The sequence below is a fragment of the Diceros bicornis genome, chromosome 19, assembly GCF_020826845.1.
Source record: "Diceros bicornis minor isolate mBicDic1 chromosome 19, mDicBic1.mat.cur, whole genome shotgun sequence".
NCBI lineage: Eukaryota > Metazoa > Chordata > Mammalia > Perissodactyla > Rhinocerotidae > Diceros > Diceros bicornis.
Window position 1 is genome coordinate 5,498,801 of NC_080758.1, and position 16,717 is coordinate 5,515,517.

General features: G+C 50.4%; 1 protein-coding gene across 1 annotated transcript; it reads right to left on the bottom strand.

The window, feature by feature from the left end:
- Positions 1-284: 284 nt before the first annotated feature.
- CIMIP1 (ciliary microtubule inner protein 1) lies at positions 285-7,626 on the bottom strand. Its single transcript, XM_058562093.1, has 4 exons — positions 7,559-7,626; positions 5,506-5,587; positions 3,928-4,029; positions 285-446 (listed from the first exon to the last, which is right to left on the bottom strand). Exons 1-4 carry the CDS (start codon positions 7,624-7,626, stop codon positions 285-287), a joined length of 414 nt encoding a protein of 137 aa, XP_058418076.1.
- Positions 7,627-16,717: the final 9,091 nt, after the last annotated feature.

A 16,717-nucleotide genomic window follows, 5' to 3' on the forward strand; every position in this document is an offset into this window, starting at 1 on the left:
TAGAAATTCCTAAAGTATTGAAAAAAATTCAGAGAATCTATTTTGCCTAATTCATTGCATTAGCCAAGAATGAGTGTGTTATGAGAATATTCCAGAAGGGAGACACTGATGAATTGGAAATGTTCAGGGGCTGTCTTGTATTCTTTGCAACATCCCACAAGCAAACGTGGAGGGGAGCTGTGTCCTCAGGGGGACGCTGGGGTGTTCTTCCTTTCCTGGGCATGGGCACCAGCTGCCCGGCGGTCCAGCCCGCACTGCCCAGGGGCTGGAGCCCCCATCTGGCCTCAGTGTATGCCCTGCTTCGGCCAGCTCAGCTCTCTGGCATACGCCCCTTTGCAGCTTCTGATCTCGTAGTCGTGCTCCAGACACTTGTTCAGGCCCGGCACCCCGGATCTCCAGCCGATGAAGCCCTGGGTCGTCTTCGGCACTGAGGGGGATGGAAGGACCTGGAACGGAAACGCAGGGGTTTAGTCACCTGGGGCCACATGAGGCGGGTCCATGGAGGCATCAGAGTCGGCCATGAGGCCTGGTGCGGGAAAGACGGAGAAAAAAGAGGCCCTAATTAACGTGCCCTGACAGTGAGCACGCTCCCATCAGCGGGACTCGGAGACTCACGTCTCCCCGTAGGGAAGGACCACAAACACGGTCCCTTATCTCGTAATGCTCAACACTCGGAATTCACCACCTCACTGAAATAATTTTTATTTGGTAAAGGAGCAAAAAGGGGAAAACGACTCTGAGGTGCAGAAACATCAAACACCACCGTTCACACTGCCCTCCATAAAACATGTGACGATGTCGTCAGACGGTACCCTGAGTGATAAATCTTCCGGTTTTGATTAGAAGGCTCCATGATACCTGTGTACACACACACACACACCCCCAAACTGTACAGACCACAGGAACAAAAAGAACTAAATTTAATAAAAAACCGAAAAGAAAAGGAGATTCTATCCGAAACGAGAAAACACAATTCCATTTGTCAATTCCTTGGACAGACTTGAAATTTTTGGAAAATGAGGGTAAATATTTAGGCAGGTTTCCCCCCTCCATTTGAAACAATCTTCTGTTCTGCTCCTACAGGGCAATTTGAACCAAGACGACAGTGAGAAATACTTGTTCTCACAGGAGAACTGAGATAAAGCGGTTTAATATGCTTGGGGTTATGAGGTCACACTTAGCTACGGGGATCTTTGAGCGAGGCGGTGGTAGGAGGGGACGGTCCTGGTGGGCCGGCTGCCACTGGTGGATGAAGCCCCTTCATATATGTTCTCGACAACGTATTAAAATTAATCTCCTAAGAGGCACATGCGGGGAGGGTCATCAATAAACAGCAGTGGGGCCAAGGTTTCCCCCAGCCAGCTGTGGATGGAATTGTTCGGAGGGTGAGCAGGTCTCCACGATGCTTGTCCAGGTGGGGACCTCGAGCACACAGACAAGCTTTCAAGTCTCTCTCCAACTTGTAAGAGAAACGCAATCGAAAACCACCCTGGGACGCCACGTTTCACCCACCAGATTGGCAAAGAGATGAAACGCCGCATTAACGAGGGCGTTGTGGGACAGCAGGTTGGTTCATTCAGTGTGAAGGGCGATATGGCAATTATCCATGACAAATGAAAATGGAAACGCCCTTTGACCTGAAATCCACCCCACGCATGTATCCTAAGGCATCCTGATACCTGCATAGGTGCATACCAATGTCGGGGCGGGGGATTCACTGCAGCCTTGTTTGTAAGAGCAAATGACAGACACATTCTGCATGTCCATCCACAGGGGCTCATTCAGTTATGGCCCGTCCGTACCATGGAATACTACACAGCAGTTTAAAAGAACAAGGCAGGTTTGTATGTTCTGAGATGGAACAACTTTGAAGATAAACTGCTAATAGAAAAAAGTGCATAAAAATACGTAAAATATGGTACAATATGTGTAGCAACGAAAAAAGGCTAGAGACCCACATACATGCATGCACATGCAAAGTCTCTCTGTGGAAGGGTCCATGAGAGACTGCGGACAACGGCTCTTGGGGGTTGGGGTAGGGAAGGAGGCTTTTCACAACATGCCTTTGGGGTATAGGACACCTGTTAAAATTAAATGTATTTTTAAAGGCTCTATCCACCCAAAGAGGGCAGGGAGGAGCAGTCAAGGATAACATTCAAGAGCAGGGCTCTGATATCAGACGCACTTGCTGTGTGAGCTTGGGAAAGGAATTCCTTTGTTAGCTTCAGTTTCCCCATTTGCAAAATGGGTTTGATGATAATAATATCTACCTTCTAAGGTTGTTGTGGAAATAAGATGAGATGAGCATCTAAAGCACTCAGCAACTAAGAGAGAATAATAAAAGCTAACATTTGTTGGGTGGTATACAGAGGCATAGAAAAACTTCTGAAGGAGCTCCCCAAAATGTTAACTATAGGGAAGAGTATACATATTTATGGATGTTTTAATACTTTATTATTCATATTTTGCTGTATTTCTAAAAAAATTTAACAGTGAATCTATATTGCTGTATAATCAGGGAGGAAACACTCTCAACATATCTCAGTGTAGTGCATTCATTCATTCATTCAGCTAACAGATACGGACCCACTGAGCACGCACCACATGTCAGCCTCCCCATCAGACCCTGAGGACAAGTCAGGAAAAGAAAATCCATGGAGCCTAACTCCCCCACCCCTGGCCGCCGTCGTCCTTTCCTCAGGACACAGAACTGTTCTCCACGGCTGGGCAGAGGGCAGAACCCAGGACCAAGATGACAGACCCAGGAGAGGAGGCCCAGGGGTGCAGAGAGCTCAGCAAATCCAGAGGCATCTGACCCGTGCCTGCAGCTGACTGGTCTCAGGTGGGAACACCACCCAAGTCTTCTCCCCGGGGACTGCCCCGTCACACACTCAGCAGCCAGAGTGGGCTTTCAAAAAGGCAATTCTCAACGTGTCACAGCCTTGCTTCCCACTGCAGATTGGGCTCAAATCCCAGCTCCTTCCTCTGGCCTCCGAGGTCCAGCGGGATCTGGCTCTGCCCACTTCTCCATCCACATCACTTCTCTTCCCACCCCAGCTCACTAAGCTGCAGCCACACCGCATCCCTCACTGCTCCTGAAACATACCAACTTCTGTTCTGCCTCAGGGCTTTGGCACGTGTGTTCCCTGGGCCTGAAATGCTTCTCCCAGGGCTGGCTCCTTGTCATCCTTCAGTCCTCAGCGCACCGGGCACCACCCTATCCTCTGTTATCCTCGAGCACGTCACCTGTCTATTTCTTCCACGGCATCTAATACAGCACATAAGGATTTTGTTGATTTTCTTGTTTCATGTTGGTCCCCCACCTGACCCAGATGTGCAGGCTGGAGTCTTGTCTTGTTCATCTGTTTGCCAACCAAGCACCTGGCACCTACTGATACATAACAGTCGTTAGCAGTATCTACAAGTGCCGAGTCACGTTCCAGGTCCCTCACAGGCATCATCTCTCACTGCATTATCCCTAACACCACTCCCAGAAGTAGGTGCTTTCATTAACCTCCATCACACAAGGGGGGAAATGGAGACACAGAGAGGTCAAGCCACTTGCCCAAGACCACACAGGAGGTGAGCGGCTGTGCAGTCTGACTCCAGAGCCTGGGCCTTTACCTGCCCTGCTTTACTGCCCACTCCCTTAAATGTTTGAACGAACGGATCGAGCCCCTCATGTTCTTGGCTTCCCTCTGCTTCTGCAGAGACGGACGCAGTGACTCTGGCACGCGTGGGGACGAGCAACACGCTGTGTCTCCCACGCGCGGGCTCGGGAAGGGCGTGGAAACCGGGCTCCTCACGTGCGGGGTGCCCCGAGTTCTTACCTTTGGCAGTTGGCTCTGTGCACCTGGAGCAAACACAGTTTCTGGGGGGGCTTATTTCTTACTTAGGAAAGCAAGTATTTAAAACGACTTTGCGAACCTTGATGTATTTCTCCACTGGTGTCACCGGCCGGATGCGGAACCGCTCGGGAAGCTCGATCCTGGGCTTTGGGGTGGGGGGTTCTTCTTCACCCCGGATCAACTGAAACACAATCCCCAAAGACGGGAGACCGCAGGCTGAGACGGGTGGAAGTGTCCTCTTCATTGTCCCCCCAGAAACCGCATGTTACAGCTGGCAAAAGGGGGGCTCAGGAACGTTAGGGAGCTTGTCCCAATCCCACAGTTAGAAAGGGGCAGAGCGGGACTTGTGCACAGCCCAGCTGAGCCCCAAGCTGCAAGGAACTGCCTTGCAGCCTCCTGCTTGTTGCAGCCTGCTAATTTATATTCCCAAGTAGTAATCTGAGAAAACTTTACAGGTTAGGGCCTCAAATCAAACAATGCCAACAAGGCTCCAGGACCAGTCTTTAAAATATTAGAGGAGAGCCCCCATCTTCCTTTAATTTTTTAAAACAATTTTGAACTCTTCAAAGACTCAATTTAATTACATATACAGAATATTAATACTCTATGCATATTATATTAATAAAGACCCACTTGATGCATAAAATTTCAAATTGTATAATTCTCCAAGTATTAAAAAAACTCATTAAGAATGGCATAATTTCAAAGCTACCGGGATGGGGTGAATTACAAATGGGGTTTACGCTGTCTTGAATCATGAACGTTTTGAATGATACGGTTCTTATTCAGTTCTTATTCTGCCCTCCAAAGAAATGTGGCTTCCTCGTGGTGTGTCTTAGAGATAGTCTGAAAGGTTGCAGTCTGGTAGCCACCATCCCACTGAAGCCCACACAAGCATTTCATGTGTCTGTATGATGTTTTATAAATCTGAACCACTATTCTAGACTCAGAAGATTTTATTTAAACTTGTGGATTTCCGGACTCTCTTGAATGACTGGAATATGCAGCTAGTCTCTCTGCATGGTGACACTCAGCAAGCAGGCGGCTGCCTCTGGGCGGGGCCAGTGGTCTCTTTGCTGGCGTCCCCACCCTCCCTATTCATTATGCCTGGCCCTTTTCCTGTTTCTGTTACCTATCTGCTCTAGGAAACACCAAGAGTATCTTCCTAGTGACCCCTCATGTATTCTCTTGGCCTCTCCTTCTCATTCCCTCTGAACCTCACAACCACGCAACAAGGCAAGTGAGGACTATCAGCCCATTTTACAGATGGGAAGTCTGAGGCCAAGTGGCCCGGAACCACACAGACCAGCCTCTCCCCGCAGTGCCTTCTCCTTTATTAGCTGTGTGATTTTGCACTTCTTTGAGCTTAACTTCCTAACTTGTGAAATGGGTGTAAGACAGCACCCTCTCCCCAACCCCTGCACAGGGGATGTTGTGCAGGTTAAGTGACCTGGTTTGGAGGAAGCATCTAGAACGTGCCCAGCACGTCGTCAGCACTCCATAAATTTGTGAATGGAAGCAACCGTCAGGTTTCAGAGTTCCAGTCTGTATACAATGCACTCTTCAATGTCATTCTTGCAAATTATACACTTCATGACCATTTATTCTTGGAAATGATTGATTCTATAACCTCTGGGCTCATAAAATTTATATTTACCTCCTCGAGGGGGGTTGTTAAGAATCCCCAGTTCTGGGCCCAGTCTTGCCGCGCCTCGGCTTCAGCTTTCAGGCGGCACTTCCTGGAAAAGCAAGTTCCTAAGTGCTGGACGACATTTGAAAAGGGTAAAGCAGCAGACCTACAGGGTCCACTGGGGAAGATGTTAGTGCACCCTGATGGGGTGACGATTCTGTGCCAGGGAGGGAGCGAGGGTCCCCGCCCCGAGGACCTCACTCTACGTGAGGAGACGAGCGTCTAAAGAACCAGCGATGCTGGCGGGCGGTGCCTCGGGGAGCAGACAGGACTGGGGCAGACTCTGCCCGAGAGGCCGTCCAGCTACTAGACTCCTTATCTCGGAGGCCCTGTGACCACAGGAACGGGCCTGTGTTGAATCATCGCAGAGGTGCATATTAAGCACATTTGTTCTCAGAGCAAGGACCGGGGCAGAGGGCTGGGGCACCTGGGGTGCAATATTGAAGGAGGCACCATTCCCGGTGCAGAGCCAGCACTTACGTGACCTGGAGATGGAGCCCTCCTTAGATACCGCACCCCAGGGGCCTCACTCGCCCCACCCTAATCCTGGCCCTGTTTTTGCCCCACATTAAATATAATTTACATATGACTACCTCTGAGCTGAGTTGAGCTGCAACTGGAGAGCGGTGTATCACACTTCGCAAAAACCTAATTAAACATTTATTCATTTTGATTTTCAAGTTTCTTTTTCTATTTTGGAGTCAATATCCGCCTCCCTGCCCCTGCACTGCATCTGAGCAGTTTCGGAGGCCCTGGCCAAGCTGTTTGTCCCGGGCACTGAGCTTCTGAAGCAGAGTCTATTTCTAATGGAGATGTAAAGTGAGCCAAAAATATGAGCCACATCTGTAACTTTAAATTTTCTAGTAGCCACATTAAAAAAAAAAGTAAAACTAAACAGGTGAACTTAATTTTAATATCACTTTTTTTTGGTTTGAAATCTGGTTTTTTACATTTATAGTTTATCCCAATTTGGAACAGTCACATTCAAGTGCTCAATAGCCACTTTGGACATTGAATAGAATAATCTAAGGCTTAACTGGCTCTGTTCACATAGGAGGGGCCATCTGATTTGGGTCTTGAAGGATGAGTAGGAGTTTGTCTGGTGGAGATGGGAGAAAAGGGCATTCTAGGCAGAGGGAACAGATCCTGCAATGGTAGTATCTCCTATTGGAGATGCTTGGATAAAGACAAAGATTTTTTAAAAAATTAATAGTTGTGTATTTTATGCCAAATACTGGCTTTCCATTTTCAAGAGTGATATAAAGTTTTCTATAAAAATAAATCTATTAAGTGAAACAAAGCCAGTTTAAAGAAAAATATGAAGTGACTATTACAAATTTTACAAGGAAATGGTAACAGTCAGAGAGATGACAAATAAGATAACTGAAACTTAAGAGGTGAGCAATTATGGTTTGCTGTTACTAAAATTTACTTACATCTAAATTAGTAACTTCTCATATGGATTAAAACTTCAAAGAGATGGGATAATATTTACCAATCGGATAGAATGCCAAATAAACACATCCTTATAAATATCTGCTGAACATAAATCTTTTAGAAAATGGATCTATTCTTTAAATTAAAATTTCTTATTACTTAAAAAAACCAAGAAAAGCAAGTGAGAATGTAAAATGCACATGTATCTTTCATTCAAATTGAAGAAATATCAAGATTTTTGTTTACTTTTTAAAAAAATTCGGCAAATCTTAAAAATAAGAACAAACACATTAGTTGGCTCTCAACAAGTAAAGCTTTGCAGATGGTTGTAAAGCCAGATGCAAAATCTTTCAGGCCTTCGTGGTGTGCCTAAGACAAGAGGGACAAAGAAAAGCTGTCCTGTCGCTCTCGCGGCCCTAACCCTGCCCCCTTTCCTCGGGGCCCCTGACCGCCTCCAGCGCACGCTCCTCGCGCCCAGAGGTGGACTACCTCCAGGACTTGGTGGGGAAACTGAGGCTGCCAGGTGTGCACACTTCAGGTGGGAACAGCCCAGCCCACCGTGTTACCGGATCCCCGGCGTTACCAGATCTCGTCCTGGGCCACGAGGTTCATGCGCTCCGCCGCGGCCGTGCTGAGCGGTTTCTGCGCCATGGGGCCGGGTCTCGGTGCGCCCGCCACGCACCCGCCCTGGGCTCAGCGTCTCGCGTCGCCCGGGAGACCGGTCGCCCAGCAACGCAGGACGCCGAGGCGGAGGCGGCGCCGGCGCTCCACCCGAGGGCACTGGGGCCGCCGGGCTCTCGCCGCATCCGTGCGCCCCTGTGAGCTCTTCGCCCACCTCCCTGCTCACCCGCCTGGCCCCCGGCTGTGGCAGCCCTCCTCTGCGGAAACCCTTGGGGAGACCTCAAGACCTAACTCCCCCGCCTCCCTTTAAAATTTAGACCTGTGGCGCAGGTATAGACACCAACAAGCGTGCCGATCCCAAGTGTGCCAAACTTAACGAATTCGGTCACAGAGAATCCGCGGGATTACGAAATAGGACACTCCCACCCACCCCGCTTGTCGACGTCTCTCGGCAGACATGAGTTTCACCAGTATTTGAACTTGGCGTCAGTGGAACCATCCGGGTGTCCTTTGCGCCTGGCTTCCCTGCCCAGTGTTGCTTGAGAAGTTCGTCCACACTGATGCGAGTAGCTGTACTGTGTACATGTCCATTCCCGAGGAGTATTCCATTCTGCAGACCGCGCTGGGCTTGAGTTTTGGGCCACCACTAAAGTGCTGCTATGAATGTTACAGCGCGGGGCTTCCGGAGAACATCTGTGCTCTGTGCAGAGAACATGTGCATTTCTGTCAGCATCCACTCTATAACAATCCCCAAATGAAATTCACAGATGATATCGCGCCCCCAGACCCTGCACCCCACACTCTCTCTTTCATGCCCATCAACTCCAATCCCTTATCATTGGGGTGCTCAATCAGTGTATGGTGTTTGTTGACTGACTCATTGACCCCCTAAGGCTTCCACCATACCGTGTTGTCAAAGGCCTGGAACTGAAAGATGGGTCTAAGAGACAACAGTAAGTGGAGTGACTTCGCAGGGCAGGGGAACATTTTCCTGCCAGAGCAGCCCTGGGATACACAGGTGCTCAGAGCCTCCTGGACTAAATGGAGGCAGTACGCTTCCGCTGGCCCACAGGTCGTCTCCTGGATAATTACCGAGCCCACTCTGAGAGGGCGTGGGTGTTGCTGTCTTCCAATGGGTACCCGTGATTCTCCCTGGCGAGTCTCCCTACCTCCCTCTCTCTGAGCTCCTGCTTTGTCAACAGACTTGTGCATTTATTGGGGCGTTTGGAGGATGTGTTCTCCTCGCATAATGACCTTCCCCACGCCCAAGGTGCGTGATGCCCTTCTTGGCTGTTGGAAGTGTGGGGTGGAGGCCCAAGGTTGGAGTGGTTCCAACTGCCCACTCAGCCAAAATAGGGAGGGGGCAGGCAGGGGCTGGAATTGGAGCTGAATGGCTTAATCAGTGAATGTGTAAGACACTCTGCCATGGCGGAGCAAGCCGGCAGCCAGGTGAACTGCCACAGGGTGTTCAGGCGTCTGGGTGGGCCTGGGGTTTTCTTCCTGGCCTTTCCTCTGAGGTCGCCATTCCTCCAACAGGAGGGAAGATGTCCTGGAAAGGACTGTGAATAGTGGATGGCGAAGAAGAGAGGAGGATCCATCCTGCAGGAGGGCAAAGTCTGCTTCTCCCATGGGAAGCTTCTAAGACGATTCTGTTAAAATGATAATTAAGAATAAACTCATTTACTGAATGTTTCTATATGCTGGACACTGGGGGTTCATTCATCTACCGTGTCTGCTGGGCGCCTGCTACGTGCCTGGGGATCCAGGAGGGAACAAGTCGCGCCCTCCTGGGGCTGACGAGTCTGGAGGGAAGCAAGTAGACGGACGCACCTAGAACAAGGCCAGGGAGAGACGCGTGCGGCCAAGACAGTGAACCCAGGGGAGGAGGCCAGAGGTGGCAGAGGTCAGGCGGAGGGTGCGGAAGGGACTATTTCAGTCGTCTTCAGGAAAGGCCTCTCTGGGGAGGGACATCTGAGCACACATCTGGGGAGAGAGGGACCCACGCAAGGGACTGAAAGAGTTTTCCACGGAGGAGGGAAGTGCAGGCAAAGACCCTGAGGTGCGCCAGCCCGGGGTGTCTGAAGAACACCAAGGAGCCGGTGCAGCTGGAGAGTTCCCTGGAAATGGGAAAGCAAGCACGACGCCTTCCAGGAGTGCCGTCGAGTGGGGACACCGATGTGACTGCAGCCAGATGATAATGCAGCCTGATGTATCAAACAGCAGTGGGATGAACGTGATTCCGAGTGAGCCGCAGATGAGGCAGGAAAGTGCAGAGGAGGTGATGAGAGAAACGGGCTTTGAAGGATGGGTAGAGTTTGCCAGTCCTGCCTGTTCTCCTCAGAAATGTCTGCGTGGGGCACCCTGGGGGACGTCCAGGTCTAGAAATGGGTAGTGTGTTGTGGTTTAGTGCACAGGCTTTGGGATTCCATACGGGCTCAGGTCTTGGCTCTGCTGTGACCATCTCAGTGACCTTGGGTACGTGAGTGAACCTCTCTGAGCCCCAGTTTCCTCGTCTGTGGCATGAGCTTGTAGGGATCCCAGGAGGCTGTGAGGAGCACACCTAAAGGGCTGGGCACGGCGCCTGGAGGGTTCGGCGCTCACGGATAATGGAGAACATCACCCGAGGAGTAGCACCTTTGCTCAAGCAGGGTCCTCCACCCAGGACACAAAGGTTTGGGGACAGTGTGGGGAGGTGGAAAAGGGGCTTTGAGTGGAACTGGGGTTTGCTTTCTGTGGATGTCAGTTTTTTTTTTTTTTTGTGAGGAAGATCAGCCCTGAGCTAACATCCCTTGCCAATCCTCCTCTTTTTGCTGAGGAAGACTGGCCCTGAGCTAGCATCCATGCCTATCTTCCTCCACTTTATATGGGACGCCACCACAGCATGGCCTGACAAGCGGTGCGTCAGTGCGCACCCAGGATCCGGGCCTGCGATCCCCAGGCCGCCAAAGCGGAGCAGGCGCACTGAACCGCTGCGCCACCGGGCCGGGCCCTGGATGTCAGTTTTGAGGAAGAGTCTGGACTGGCCTGAGAGGTGAGAGCTACACTCGCCTGGGGTGCCCCCCAGCCCACCCTGAGGCGCCAGCATTCACCAGGCCCTGGCGGGTGCCACCCTATGTTCTCTAACTCCATGGAGGAGGGGTTCAGCTGTGACCATTTTGTGGAAGGGAGAACTGGCTCGAACGATAAGTGGAAGAAAAAGGATTTGAACCAAAGCCTACAGCCCTCCATCTGACCATAAACTCGGGGCTTCGAGGGCAGCTCTACCTCCCTTCCTTCCTTCCTTCCTTCCTTCCTTCCTGGGGAGGACCCTTACCTGGGGTAAGACGGGGGTCCACATTTCCTGGTCGTCCTCTCTCTCTTGCTCAGCGAGGATGCCCTTTTCTCTCCGGATGATTTCCAAGGGGCTGCGGCTTGGCAGTGGTGTCGAATCTAAGCAGCAGATGAGAGTTGATGAAGGAGCTCGGTTCTGGCTCTTCCGAGGTGACGTCTCTGCACCAGGCGGTGTCCCCTCACAGCGGCGCTTGTGACGAGGTCTCAGGACCCGCTGTGCTTTCAAGTGGCTGAGGCTGATAGAGGACTGAGGTCACGTAGAGACCCCGAGACGCCAGCTCCCCGGACCTCCCTGAAGACTCCTTCCTGACTGATGGGCACGGGACTTGCTTCGACCGACTGTGGACAGAGCCCGGACTCGCTGTCCTGCCAGGGCATGCGCATCAACCCATAATTAGCACAACCCCCAGAACCTTCTATCTGTAGGGCTGCCAGGTTCAGCAAATAAGAAATACAGCAAGTCCAGTTAAATTTGAATTTCACGGAGCATACTTCTACTGCATTACACTCATACCAAGAAGTTATTTGTTGTTTATCTATTAAATTTAGCCGGGCGTCCTGTATCTCGTCTGACCACCCCACCCTCAGTGAATTTCTTCACTGGTGTACGTAATGTGCTCAGCATATTAATACACTCGCATGTATGAAATCTTATTTTAGTTTTTAGTTCTGGTGGTCTGTTTCCTCTTTGTTTTATGTATATCCATCCTTCTTCTCTCCTGGTTCTGGGAGTTGAAACCTCCTCCCTATAATATTTAAAACAAGAAATTCACAGACCTCTGACACACACAATTTCTTCACCTAATACTTATGCTATTTTTTGAAAAAGTATTATTCATCATGGATTTCAAACAGGAGGAGCAGAGGGAGAGAAAGGGCTGCCGTACTGGCTGATCATACATGGGAAACGGAGGAAATATTTACAGCTTGGGGAAGGTTTGCCATGTTCTCGTATATTAATATTTTTGGCCCTCTCTCAGCATTCTGGGACAGTTTATTTTTTATTTTTTTCATCTTGCTGTTGCTTTATAAAACATTTCTACAACTGGAGCCAACTGCTTCCTTTTAGTTTTTAAGCTTAAACAGTTTTCTTTTTTATTTTATGATTTTCTTTTCAAACCAAAGAATGCTTTGTGCAACGAGCGGTTCCTGCCAGCCGGAGTGCCTTTTTCCCAGCACGGGTGATTATTACCTCCACTGCACAACAAAGGTGTGAAGGCTTGAGCTGAGAGTGCCAATTTGCAGGGAAGGTATTTGATGGCTTAACCGAGCCTCAGCTTAAGGAACTCAGAAGTTCTGGTCTTTACACACCCATTATGTTCTCTTTAGTCACAGCAAAAGAACTCTCCTCTCACTTTACAAATAGTCTACACTCCACACACCTAAAGTAACAATTAACATCATTCTCTGGGTCTTATTGAAGAAGGAAAAAGCCGAATCCCTCCCCCAGCTCCGCAGAAGCCCCCTCCGTGGGCTGGTCCTCCATTTGGCCTAATTATCCATCATTGCTCCCATGAAAGGCCCCACAGCAGGCGGCAGGTGCATTTTGTCCTGCCCCTTCCCCACGCCCCCAGGCCCGGCCGGCCGCTCCTCTCCAGCTCCTCTCGTGCCAGCTCTTAGGATGTGAGAAAGGTCCCACCCTTCTGTGAAAAGAAAAGTAAGTTTGAATGCAAGAGAACAGAAGCAACTTTGATTTCCAGGTGTGACTAAGGCTCACCAGTCTTGGTAATTTAAGGCAGGAGGTGCCCGGGAACTCATTTCTGGTGGCTGTTAGAATCGAAAGCAGAGGAGTCCGTGGGCTTCCACGATTTGCATCTGCAAGGAAGTCTCCGTGCGTGAGGAGGAGCCTGGTTAGAAATGTGTAGGCTCTGAGAACGGAGGTGTCACCTCTGAGGGTTTAATGTAGCTTTAAGTCACAATGCCTTGAATAGAAATTTAAGTCCACTAATTATCTATTATTCCAGAGATAATTTATTTAGCTGGACTGGCAATGTGAAGGGCTTTGCTGCCCAGGGAGGACCGGCTGCCCTGGGTTCTGCGGACAGAGGGTCAGACAGAGGGTTTTGAAGGGTAGCTGGACAACTCGCTAGGAAGCGGAGGAAGAGCTGGTTTGCACCTTCTGGTCCTTGAGAGGACAGCATCCACTCACCCGCTCACCCGGCGGCACTAGGCAGACTTCCCCCATCCTCCACTCGCTGAGGCCTCAGACAGGACAGCTTTGAACGGCCATTCAGTCATTCAACCAACAAATATCCACTGAGTCTCCTCTATGTGCTGGGCCTTGCGCCAGGCACTGGGGACCCAGTGGGGACAAGACAGGCCTAGTTCTACCTCAGGAAGCTTCCAGTCCAGGAAACAAATAAACCAGGAGATTTTCAGACAGGGACAAGTCTATAAAAACATATACAGGCTGGTGTGGGGTCAGGGAGTTCTCTTAGCAGTGGGGTCAGGGGAGGTGGCATGTAAGCAGGGACCCAGGTGATGAGAGGAGGCCGTTCCTGGAGACAGAGGAGGAGAACACCCAAGGGGGCCTGGGCCCGGCAGGCATTACAGGCTGGGGTGGGGGGTTTGGATTTTATTCCAAGTTCAGTGGGAGGGCCTTAGTGCATTTGGGTAGCTCTGTCCAGTCCAACAAACAGGTTTTCCAGCCTTGGGCATGGCGTAGGACCCTTGCATCTGCACTGCCCCCCAGACAACGTTCTCCGACATTCTCATTGCTGAGTTCTAAGTCTGGCCAGCGGCATCTCAGAGTTCAGGGCTGAGACCTTATGAGAGAGAGGAGGAAGGCTGTGCTCCTGAGGTCTTCTGCGAATGATCTCTTCCATGCTTGGTTCTGGGTAGCAGCTAATTTTACTGCCTCAACTCCAGCCAGCCCCACTCCTGGCCAATCACCAGACTCCATTCTTCTGGCTACAGTGGTTGGTCAGACAGGAGGACATGTGACTCAAGCAGGGCCAATCAGAGTCCTTCCCTGGGATTTTACAAAGAGACCTGAGGCTGAGATGACAAAATCTCTCTTTCGGTCCCTAGGCTGGGATAAGGAAAGCCTTGAGTTCTCTATGGCCAAATGCCCTCTCTTCCTGCCCCTGCAACTGCTGTGCCCCCCACTCAACGGAAGAAGCCTAGTGCTATAGGAAGGATTAGGGCAATGTGAAGAGTGGAGAGGTGAGGGGAAGGAAGGAGAGAGAGAGAGAGAGAGAGAGAGAGGAGGAGGAGGAGGAGGAGGGAGGGAGGGGGAGGAGGAGGAGGAAAGGAGAGGAGAGATCTAATGATGATTTGGATGTCTGCAGCCTCCTGAGGCCAGCCCCACCCCTGGACCAACACATCACGTTTCAGTGTTGTTTGTGATGGGTCTCCATTGCTTACAACAAAACAGATTTCAGACAGTTTCACTCTGGAACCACATCCAACTTTCCTTCCCTGGGGAAGGTCGTGTGGCTAATGGAGCATCTTAAGATCCTTCTAGACAAATGGTCTCTGTCTTAATTTGCTTGATCCTGGGCCCCCGGTGGCCCCAGCTGTTTCTAGGGGCTGGTCCATGTTAGCCCCAGCTCACCTGTTCACTCTGCGAACGTTTGCTGAGTCACTGCTCTGTGCTGGGGCCGGTGTGAGACCCCAGGGATGCCCCTGGGGTCGGGCCCGGTCCACAGCTCTCACTGTGGCTTGGAGGAAAAGTTACTGCTGGAGGGATAAGGAAGTGGCACGGAGGAGCCACGGGGGTGGCTCAGGGGACCAGAACTGCGATCTTAGAGCTCTGGGGCCACCCTTGGGCTCCCCATGGTTGGCACCTGGAGCGGCTCTGTGGCTGTTCCTGTACAGAGCTTCATTTTCTCTTCCTGCGGCATACGCCGCTTAGCTGTCAATCTGAAGAAGATGATGATGATGATAAGTAACAGCTGAAATTGATTAAGCACTTACTATAATAAGTACTTTCCAAGCATCACTGCATTTTAACCTCACAACAGCCCCAAGATGTAGGAATGATAATCATTCTTCTTTTGCAGAGGCAGCCACAGAATCAGAGAAGTTAAGCCACTTGTCCAAGGTCACACAGCTATAAAGATGGAAAGCCAAGATCCAGATGTACTTAGTTATCAACGTGGCAAACTGCAAGGGGAAAGACCACGTGGAATATCCGTTCAGGCCTCTTAGATGGATAATAGTCTGTCATTTGCCATGTCACAGTCTGAACAATCCTAGTGACTATAAAGGAAGTGAACAGCATTGCTCTTTTCTGTCCCCATCTCCCCTCCAAGGCTTGAGTGACAGGCCCCCTAGATGAGTATCTGTTGGGTATTTGCGAAGGACTTACTATGTGCCGAGCTCCTGGTGAGGGTGGCCTAGGGTCTAAGTCTCGTTCCCCCTCCAGATCCAGCTGCTGGTCGCTGCCTGCCACACAGTAGGCCCGCAGGAGATGCTTGTTTGGTTGAGTGAAGGCTGTTCTAGCAGTTCTGAAGCCAGAAGCCTCACCCAGGACCTGAAATGGCAACGTGAGCGGCTAAGAAACGTGGTCCCCACCTCTGTGTCAAGAAGAGGCCTTTTCCTGTCATGGGCGAGGAGACAGGACCCATGGGGACTCTGCCTATTTGATCTAAAAGTCAAATTGATTTTGTGGATTCATCTCTCTCAGCATCCTTCACACCGGCGTCTGGGGAGATGTCTCTTTGAGGCTCCTATTGTTCATTTTCAGATAACTTCATATAAAATGGATTTTAAATGAAAGCTTGGGGGTTCTATGAAATCCAGAAGGCTAAGTTGGGAATATCCATCATTTCAGAGATTTGCTAGCGCTGTGATTGAGGAACTATGTACGTGTCGGGTCTTTTAAAGCTAGTTAATCAGAATAGAGCTGCGATGGTCCCCCGCTCTTGACCGTTGACTCATCGAAGAGGCTTGAAAGAGAGTGTTTGGGTGGGAATCAGAGACACTATCCAGCACGCAGCCGAGGGGGACACTGTCCGCAGTTGGCCTCGCTGTCCTTCATTGGGGGAGAGAGAGAGCAAGAGATGGGGGAGCAGAGAGCCAAGATTGAGTTCATGAAATCTGTGTGAGCCCCTGAAGGTGCACATTCTGGAGGTGAGATCCTGGGTCTGAGATATAGGAAACACTTTGGGCAAATTCCTGCCTCAGGGCCTTTGCACTTGATATTCCCTATGCCTGAAATGCACTTTCCCTTTCTTCCTCTTCCCTTGGAAAGTAAGTCTGTTGTCACTTCCTCCAGGGAGGCTTCCCAGATCAGGCCAGATGCCCCCTCCTCCTTTTGTAGCATTGTGTCCTTTCCCTTATAGTGTTTCGTAGGGAGGTTTCACACGTGAGCTTTGCTCAACACTGAGCTCTCAGAGTCTAGGACAGTGATGGCTCTTGGTTGGCACTCAGTAAATATTTGGATGAACGAGACAATGATGAGAGGATATGTGTTCTTAGGACACACTCATGCCAACTGGCTCCAAAGATCAAGTGGTTGACCGGTGTTCTGAGCATACGAGGAAGGATTTGCAGAAATCCGGACAAGGCAGGGGCAACAAGATGTCTTTGTGCCTCTGTCTTCCTCCTTCCTCTGGGGTTTCATGATCCCAGCTGGGAGCACTGCAGCCTGATGGAAGGTGCACACCCTAGCTGGGCCTTCCCACGCCCCACCGAGCTGCTCCCAGCTCACGATGCACGCTAAGGCAGAAGTGCGAAGACCCGGCTGGCTTGAGTTCCTTGGCTCCTGTGGGTTTAAGTAAAATGTAATTTCAAAGTAGGTTTTCTTTTTTTTCATGGATATACTTTATACAGAGCATGTTTCAAA